This window comes from Pavona decussata, unplaced genomic scaffold (assembly GCF_977016875.1).
Source record: "Pavona decussata unplaced genomic scaffold, jaPavDecu1.1 SCAFFOLD_40, whole genome shotgun sequence".
Lineage (NCBI taxonomy): Eukaryota > Metazoa > Cnidaria > Anthozoa > Scleractinia > Agariciidae > Pavona > Pavona decussata.
The window spans coordinates 1,077,507-1,087,500 of record NW_028145462.1 but is presented as its reverse complement, the minus strand read 5'-3'; the positions used below and the strand labels follow the sequence as shown (position 1 = coordinate 1,087,500).

At 38.0% G+C, this 9,994-nt stretch overlaps 1 protein-coding gene and 1 long non-coding RNA gene across 2 annotated transcripts in view; both read left to right on the top strand.

Moving 5' to 3' along the window:
- The window catches only part of LOC146483080 (uncharacterized), a 286,359-nt gene that overhangs the window by 198,502 nt on the left and 77,863 nt on the right, over positions 1-9,994 (top strand). The gene's annotated exons all lie outside the window — the stretch shown is intronic.
- On the top strand, positions 1,647-4,794 carry LOC146483085 (uncharacterized). Its single transcript, XM_085106181.1, has one exon. The coding sequence runs from the start codon at positions 3,133-3,135 to the stop codon at positions 4,792-4,794; it is 1,662 nt and encodes a 553-aa protein (XP_084962307.1). The 5' UTR covers positions 1,647-3,132.

The window sequence follows — 9,994 nt, the reverse complement described above, 5'->3', positions numbered from 1 at the left end:
GATCTGCGATCCGCGATCATATGGAAACCAGCCTTTATGTTCTATCGTCTGCGATCGTGATCGCAGGATCGCAGACGATCGCAGAAGTCAGTGTTTCCATATGATCGCAGACGATCGCAGACCTTATTGCGATCTGCGATCTGCGATCCGCGATCATATGGAAACCAGCCTTAAGTTACGAAACACGTGCTTGAAATATAACAAAATAGACTACAAATCACTACGGATGCAAGATAGACAAAAAACGTCATCATACCTCTTTCTCCTCTCCTGTACCTTAAATAGACGCTTTGATTCTTTCACTCCTTCTAAAAATGTGTCTGTCTATTTCGAAAACGACGGGAAAACTGAATTGCAGCACGATCCTATTGTGACGTGGATCTCTCCCTTGTGAGGCACGACTTAAAAGGGGACTGTACAAAACCCTTCCCGCAAACCCACTAAGTAATACAAGACTAAGTAATACAACAAATTTAATTAATTTAGTATACATAAACGCTTAGTAAACACAATAAACGGTAACGTAAAAAATACTTTCTTAACCTAATTAATTATCTTAAACTAAATTACTTATTTCAGTTCAGTTCAGTCCTTCCTTGTTCTTGAAGTCTTCTCCAGGCACAAACAAATTGCTACTTCAACCACTCGCATAAACAAACCGCACCAACAACCGTTCACACAAACCTCTGCTTCTTCTCTTCTGGCGCCTTTTCTCTTCTTTGTTCCCGTCTTGTTTGACTCCGCCGCACTCAGTTTTAATTTCTATGCACACGCCTTGAAATCTTGTTCACTCGCCGCCGCTGACAAAAGGGTTTATGTCAAGGAAAACACGGCCGGCTCCTGCCAATGGCTCTTGACAGTGACTTGAACAATTTCGCCTTCGACCTTGCAATGCAAACTTTTGCGTCTCCTTACTTCTTCTTACTTCTCTGTCCTTTTTCTCCTTCCAAGAATAACAATCAACTACACAACAACAACCTTGACCTCTATTTAAATACTGTACACAATTACGACATTACAAAGAAGATTCCAGAAAACGCTAACTACAAGATGTACAATAAATGCTGATTACACAATAAGATACAAAATATACGGTAACGGGAATAATAATAGTTAGTTAGATTACATTGAAATTTACAATACTACACACCATTTTCTAAGACAATAACTACTAATATACTAGTGACATTTTTTGACTGATAAAAATACGACGAATTAAGACTACAAATAATTAACAATAAACCTAACGAATTTAGATAATGAAAAAGAAACGACTAAATTTCTACATGCAAACACGAAACATGAAAATGCAAACATGAAATGAAAACAACAAAAACATGAATAATATGAATTTTGTGACACCTATATCTTCTGAACTCACAAAACGGAAATTACACAAACAAGCTAATCATTAACCGGTCAGTATAAAATGCAGACTGCAGACTGGGTATAAAATGTAGACTAGGTATAAAATGCAGACTGCAGACTGCAGACTGGGCATAAAATGCAGACTGATATCAAAACCGCCTCTTCGTCAAATACAGGATACATTTTCAATTTTCAACTTACCCTAGTGCAGGCCCGTAGCAGGGGGAGGGGCAGGGGGGGGGGGCTTGAGCCCCGCCCCCCCGCCAGAATTTTTGGAAGTTAAAACACAATGTGCCAAAAAAGATAATTAAAACAGATTAATGTGCACTGATCAATCAGTCTTGAACTCTGATGCTGCAAGTGCCTTTTTACAACCTTCAATAATATGTTTACTACCTGTCAGTTTCCAGAGTTTCTTTCGCTAACAGTTTGTTTTTATATTCAACGGCAACGAAGGCACTCCTACCTTGTGAATCGGAAATAAGAACCAAAATGGATCGAAATTAACCAATCTCAAACCGTGAAAGCTGTTGAAATAAACTACTTGTTTTTTAAGACATCTGCTCATTAATAGCAATATAAATGCCCTTAGTTTATAACAATTTAGTATTCGCGCGTTGTCGAAAGCCACACAAATATGTCCTCTCAAGAGCAAAATTTTCCTGCAGTCGGATTCTCACTGCCCGATTCCAAATTTAAAAAGAGAAAAAAAATTGTCCTCGTTTGTTTACGTCCTCCTTCAATCGTGAAATTAGGAAATTTCACGTGGTAGTCCGCGTAAAAAAAACGGCAAAAAAATGTACCAAAAAGTGTGACGCAGGTGCAAAGTTATTGATTTGCTCACTAAATCTACTGCTTTTTTTATGTTCTCGTTGCATCTAACTCCCTAATCTGTCTGTTTTTTTGGGGTGACGGGCCAGGAGGGGGGGGGGGGGGAGTAGTTTTGTTTAACCATTTTGCTCGGCCCCCTAGTTATTTTAGCCTTGCTACGGGCCTTTAGTGTCACGCAATCACGTTTCCGAGATCATCTCCCATGAAATTGACCTTTTTTTTGGCCCTTTTCCTAACAGTTTGTTTTCTTTATCTCGATTTGGTAGCTTTCATTTCCTTTCTTTCACAAAGAAGACTCGAGCTTAATCGCTTTGCATTTATAGTTCTTAAACAATTACGCCCATGACGGTTTTCATAATTATTATGTAAACGAGGGAAACAGACTTGATTTCCAAGGAGGCAAGCAATTTGACATCGACAGATTTTAACTAGTTTCTTTGAATAGTAACGAAGTTTGTCAAAGACAAATTGTAGACCTTCAGTATTCTAGCAACACATGAACACATATTTTATTTAAAAAAACATTATTTTACTGCCACCCTGACTCAGTGCCACTTACCGATGTTGCCGATATCATGTTGACGCAAAGCGGCGAAAAGGTCAGCCACGTACGAAGTAAAGGTCATGGTTCCGCGTTATTGCTTACTTCATGCATCGGGGTTGTTTATTTCAAGGTTGACGTTTTTCGAAAAGAATATAATAATGTCAGTTTCATGGGAAATGATCTCGAAAGACGATTGTATGACACTAGCGTAAGTTAAGTTGAAAAATTCAAAATGTATCCTGTATTTGATGAAGAGGCGGTTTTAGTCTCAGTCTGCATTTTATACCTAGTCTGCGTTTAATACCCAGTCTGCAGTCTGCAATCTGCAGTCTGCAGTCTGCATTTTATACTGACCGAATCATTAACATTAGGCTTTCTCTTTAGCTGTGATGTCCTCAATAATAACGGCTGTGTTTAAAGCCACCATCGGCTTGCTCGTGAATAAAGGAAGGGATAAAGCAGCAGAAAAGTTGAAGGATGGCGACGTTACAGATCAGAAATTCCATGGCTTGATCGTGCGTGAAATCGACGATATCAAGTCGCAGTTGAAGGGCTTAGCAAGAAAAGATTTGTTAGCAAGTATCAGCTTCTTTAAAGAAGGAATCGAGTTGCTGTATGAAGTGTTTGGTAAGGCAAAGTCCAGATGGGAGCACGGCACGATAAAGGAAGAAGCAGCAGCTGGAACAGCTAGTGCTGAAGCAGTTTCTCCGGCAAAAGCAATGGGAAGACTGGAACTTACTGACCTGGATGAGTCAGCTACGAGGGCGCTTGCCAATGCAAAAGACAGATTCAAAGATGCCCGCAGAAAAGCGACAGAAGCATTCGCTAATGAAGCTTTGGAATTGTCTGATCGCGTACTGGCCATGCAATATCGAGTAATGTCGACAATATTGGAGACAGTAGACCATCCCGAGATCCCATTAGCAGCGTGTAGAGTGTGCATTGAGGAGCTACACAGTCTGTCAGCTGTTAAGGAATGTTTTACTGTCGAGCTTAAAAGAGGCTTCTGGGCTCGGTTTAGTAAAGAAGAACGAAGGGCGATCATTTCCGCCACTTGTCATGTGAATCGCACCATCTACGATGTTATTCCGATGGTCAGTTCTAGCAACAACCCGCTGTACGCAAACGACTGGCCTTGTGTTGATACCGGGGACGAGAAAGTGGATCCGCTCTTTGATCGAAGAGTTTCTGAAGTGTTGCAGAAACAAGGTATGGAGCACTGCTGTGTACCATGGTCATTTGGTCAGGAGGGTAAGAAAGAGGACAAGCTGAAGGATCCTATGGGTATCGCTACAAATGCAGATGCCGGACAGTTTATTATAGCAGACAATTCGGATAAAAGTGTTAAAGTGTTTCACAGCAGCGGAAAGTTTGTTCTCCAATTTCACCCTGAAGGTAATTACACTGAGACGGAGTTAGATGTTTTTGATGTCGCCACTGATGTGAAGAATAGCAACATCTATGTACTGGTCAGGCTGAGGAGGTATGGGGCTGCGCAGGCTAAGCGGGAAGTCCAGGTTTTCAGTCATGCCGCTGACCTACTACACAAGTTTCCTGTGAGGGGAGAGGGCAGGGGCAGACTGGCAGTCACCAATAACAAAGTGCTGGTACTGAAAGGATGGACTGTGCATGTGTACGAGCATGAGGGGAGATATGTAGGCAGCTTTGGAGAAGGGATACTGAAGTATGTACTTGATATCATCATTGCTGGTCCTGATGGCCAGATCATGACGCTGGATGGTTCCTGTGTGTTCATATTCACCGAAGATGGTAAACAGCAGCGTAAATTCAACATTAACACCAAAGAAGATGAGTACTGGCGTATTGCATGTCATCCATCTGGTGAATTTGTTGTCGTCGCTGGATGGGAACGAGGAACAAAGCACCTGTGTGTGGCAATATACACTAAAGATGGTGAGTTCGTGAGGAGAATTGTAGTAACTGAAGGAAAGAATTTTCTTTTAACCGGGATTACAGTGAGCATGGAGGGTCACATTGCTGTGGCTATTAGAAATGTTTCCCGTAAATATGGCAAGGTAATTGTTCTCTAGAGTTAGTGATTCTGAAACACAAATCAACATTTTTTTTAGTGAAAACTAAAACGAAGGAAGGTTCATGACAACAATTAACTCATTTTTCTTCGCGACAATTCAGGATTATCAAGTGACCATGAAGACAGCCATTACTTTAGCTTTCGACTGTAACAGTAACTACGTTTACTGATGTTTTAACTTTTGTTTTGTTTTTTTCTTATAAGAGCTTGTAATGCATAATTCATTATCATAATATCATTTGTGATGAAAAAAACTTACGAAAAAATATACAAGTTTTAAAATAGCATAAAAAGGGTAGGTTTTGATATTGAGGGTGTATTCTTTTAGAAAAATTCTGGTTATTCTTATTGTGGTTCAGGAATAACGGAATACACAGAATTTATTTCTGCGGCAAAGAATGCAATTCTGCCTATTCCTATCTACTTCTTGTATTCCTATTACAGAATAGTCCCAAAAGAATGCTCCCCGAGTCATCTTCACACTCAGTGTAATCCAGTTATTAATCTTATTAGAATAGAGAGATGGCAATTAAGGTTTATAGTTAGAACCTTTTTATTTTATAAAGTTTGCCTGGCCTTAATTGTTGTAGATGTTCAAAGGGTTTTTTTAAAACGGTTAGTTATTTTGCTGCTATGCAGTAATGTTGCTGTTATTTTAAACTCATTGAGGAGCCTTGAAAATAACCAATCAAGGAGCACAACTTTTAATTAGCTGCCCTTGTTTTTTACCTGTTATATGGTAAAGGATGCTGGAATTTCTCATTTTTAAAGCTCTTTTTCCTTAAGCTATCTTGATCCTGATAAATGATTATATTTTTGACAAACAATTTTCATGGAAACTGATAAATTATTTTCCTTACTAAGTAATTTGAAGTATTGTTAAAATTATAGCTGATTTTCATCTGCTTACAAGTATGAGTAGTGAAAAAGTTTCCCAGGACTAGATTGACAGCTCCACATGCAACTATTATCCTGGCCAATAAGACATTAGCGAGACTTGACTGTTTTGGCAATTTTTCCCATTTTACTTTGCTTCAACAACATCGACATCTTCTCCATAAGTCACTCATTAACATAATGTCTCCCTTCCCCTCTGTTCAATGTGAGAATTTACACTTGTTGATTTGTCTTTTTTCATCGCTATTGTAATGGAGAGAGAATGCATAGGAGTAAAATCATGTCTGCATATCGGCCCAAGTAAGGCCTCCGTTCCAAACAATTTGGCCAGGATAATTTGTATAATGAAAATATACCTGCATTGTGGGACAATTGAATCAGACCCTTGGGTGTTAATGATTTGATTTTAAAATACATGTCCATGCAGTTGATATAAAATTTATATTAAAAACTGGATCATTGTATAATGCAATTCGAACGACTTGATTCGCTAAGCGGCCATGGTATATGAGCCATTATGCCATGCTCAAGAAATAGTGACCATTAAATTGTCTTGTAATAATTCTTGCAACGCGAAATCAGCAAAATCTAGCAGTATTTCTTGATTGTTTTTAATAAGACAATTATTCCACCCGCTTGGATATGAGATGATTATAGCCAATTCAACTCGGCACTACGCACACCCTTGGCTATCTATCATCTCATATCCAACGCGCGTTGTTAAATATAATTTGTGGACTCTTATTTTCTTATAATTTTTTATTCCCCACAAAAATGTACTCACTTATACAGTTATCACTAGTGACCGGTGCTTGTAATACAGTTTGTAGCATTAGAGAATCATTTATTTGAGTAATGTGGCTTTCTTAAGAGCTGGAAAGAATTTTGAGACCACATGATCTAATTTCTGTTGAGACAAAAATGATTTTTAAATGGATGTAAATAAACCACCGGTCAGAAATATTAACTTTTATTAAAGTGCATTTACTGGTTTATAATCTTGTGTAATCACTGTATATTAATGAACACTGATATTGGTCTTAAGTCAACACTAGTCTAGGAAGAGGTCATGTCAGCACTCAAGAGAGTTTGGCAAAACTGCAAAGTGTTTGTTTGAGTTAACATAAACATTGAAGTTCTCCCAAACCTACTGTGGTTATATCGTGTAATTTAACAACTCATACAAGTTTGTAAATTGAACAGTTTTCGTTATTACAATAAAGGTTTACTGGTATAATATATAATAATATACAGAAGTTATTTGGCATAAAAATTCCCATTTTAATTTCCTGGTTTTATTTTCACATAAATTCAAGTTTATTCTCAAGATTGAAATATTTTCTTTGCTCCCAACTTCATAGACTGCTCCTCTGACAACCTGCTGTGTAGTAGGGTGTAAAAGATTCCTCGCTGTCTTTACCGAAATACTGTGTAAATGATTTCTGAAACAGTCTCACCCCAGCGGCTACACTTGCGTTCAATAACATCTGAACTATCACACATCAACATTTCATGCACAGACTGTAAAGTTAGAACCACATGAGTGAAGCAAGGTTAATATGGACACCTGCAGTTTTTTTTTCTTCACTGAGAAGCCATGAAGTGAAACAGTTGCGATGCCAGTGCATTGCCTTGTACAAGTTTATTCTCGGAAAGGTCAACATGGTTTCAAGGAATCAGCAATGTTCAGGTGACAATGGGATCACAACCAAGTCACGTGGTTGGTCTGAGAAAACTTTAATGATTTTCGCTCCAATATTAATCATCTATTACCTTGGCCGAGTGAATGAAAGAAAAAAACGTGTTTTCGTGAAAATTTATCTGAAAAGAAATTTATGAATAGGAAATAGGATCAAGCAACGCGTCTTACCGATGTACGCAAGTATGTTTCTTGGTATCCAAAAAAGAAAACTGGGGGTAACCATGCATTTTTTAGAGATAATAAAACTAAATTTGGAAAAAATGCCATACCTTGCTTTGTATTTTACTGCTTTTAAGAATAATGGTTGCTTAATTATCTCACAAAAAAATACCCCCTACCCCAAATTCTCTTTCTGGATAAACTTTTTCCGCACACGGTCGAACCTCCCATAAGTGACTACCCATAACATCAAGGTTATTTGGTCGCTTACGTGAGGTGGTCGCTTACCAGAGGTGAGACCACAGGGGGGTCTAAATTTCGGTTAATTTACATATGGTAATTGCGGAGACCTAACCCTTTTGCAAGTACTTATCGAAACCCATAGTAATAATTTTTCTTAGCTACAAGTATACTAAGACTGGTCCAAAATTATTCTAGGCAAAAAATCTTAATGTTTCTGGTGATTATTGTTTTTATCTCACAAATTACTTAATACAATACAGCGCCGGATACAGCGAATGAGACAATTATTGTTGAAGAAACTTGACTCTTATGTTACTTCAGGTGGCGCTGTCTAAATTTTTCAGGAAACGGAACATAAGCAAAAAGATAAGAAAGATAAAAGATAAGAGGGTTTTTTTCCTACGAAGGATTCAAATTATCTGATTAAAGTTTATTTCAGTGTGAAGTATGGTGCATGTGTATTTTATCAATTGTTTCAATGCTAAGCTATATCAGGAAACACTTCCGGTAGCTATGGACTGTGAGATTGACGGCGTACGCTGTCATGATGTGACCAACATGTTACAGCGACGCATTTTTCAATTTCCGCCCGTGATAATAGTGGTCGCCTACGGGAGGTTAAAACCAATTATTGAAAATTGTAAACAATCATCTGCTAAAAGTGGTCACTTATGAGAAGTGGTCGCTTACAAGAGGTTCCATCTATAGTGATTTGACTTGAAAACTTTTGGTATTTTGGAAACGTGGTCGCTAATGAGAGGTGGTCGCTTACGAGAGGTGTTCGCAAAGGGAGGTTCGACGGTAGTCACAAAGTATGCAAAAATACTTCGTTAATTGTAGGCACCGTCGTTAAACGTAGAAAATTAGAAGATCCTTTGAAGGGGAAGTATCATGGGGTTTTTTTTTTTTTAACCTCTTTTGTTAAAAATGTTGAATTAAGACCTTCACTTTGCTACAAAATGATTCTGGAACAACGAGAGGAGAGAAATCAACTCAATTCTTGACAGGAACAACTTGTCCTCTGTTCTAGCGCATTCTGGAAACAAAAATATAATAACTGAAAAACATTAGCCTAACATTTTACAAGTTTCAATTCATACAGGCCTACTCTGTCTCTGGCCAGGGGCACTAATCGACAGTTGTATCACTTTGGGGTGATAATTTATGACAAAACGACAATTATTTTTTGTTTCTGTTGTCAGACAAACATTTTTGGGTTTTGAAATGACACAAAATTTTCGTGATACTTCCCCCATAAGATAAGGTTTTCACTTTTAGAGCGCAAAGCTGATAAGTTATTTGTGAGTCTGAGTTTACTAAATTATTTCAGTTATTATTTACCAAAAAAAGGTTTTGAAGTTTTTTTAAAGTGAAGTATGTCATGTATTCAAAAAGTAAAAACACAGACGGTAAACAGAGACTGATCGACACTGTGTGTCTGTTTTCGTCGTTTGAATACGCGATATACTAAGTGTTCCTGTATTGATATCACAGCCCAACTATCCCCAGTCTCCCATCTTCCACTGTATTGTACCCAGCCGGAATGCTTTTATATGCGTCAAAAGCAGGGGGAAGAAAAATTGATAAGGACTCTATTTTCCTACTTTCGTATGAGAACAACATGAAGATTTGACGAAACAAATAATATTTTTTTGTCATGAACACTTAGGTTCACGCAATCACTGATGGAACAAAATATGCCAAAAGAAATAAGACACAAAAAAATTTTCAATTGTTTCTATATTTTACATTTTATTCAGATGTTCACCAAGCACACACCTCAACCCTTGAAAAGCCAAAGGGATTTTATTTCTTGTAGGGGCATACAATTCATGGTAAGGAAAGGGTGACTTAAATGGAGGGCAAGGATTAGGGTTATGTGGGTGACTATATGGTACCTTACCATGATATACTTGCCCTTGCAGGGACATGTTTAGAGGGATTAGTCTGGTAGGGGTGTTAAAACCTTTCTAAACATCTTAACAATGATCAGCATCTGATTTCTCACTACAATACCTCTACTTAATCAAGCCTATAGCTCATGGGATTAAAGGAAATGATCACCAGAGAAAGCCTGTCTTGATGATTAAACAAATTCACCAAATGCATGTTGACACTGTGGCTTCTTTAAAGGTACAACTTTATACAAATACCAGTAGGCCATTTTCGAGTTGCTTTGAACCTCATTAAGAAGTGA

Bases quoted from the DNA above. Each gene is read 5' to 3' on its own strand.
- LOC146483085 (XM_085106181.1), top strand. From the start codon at position 3,133: ATGTCCTCAATAATAACGGCTGTGTTTAAAGCCACCATCGGCTTGCTC.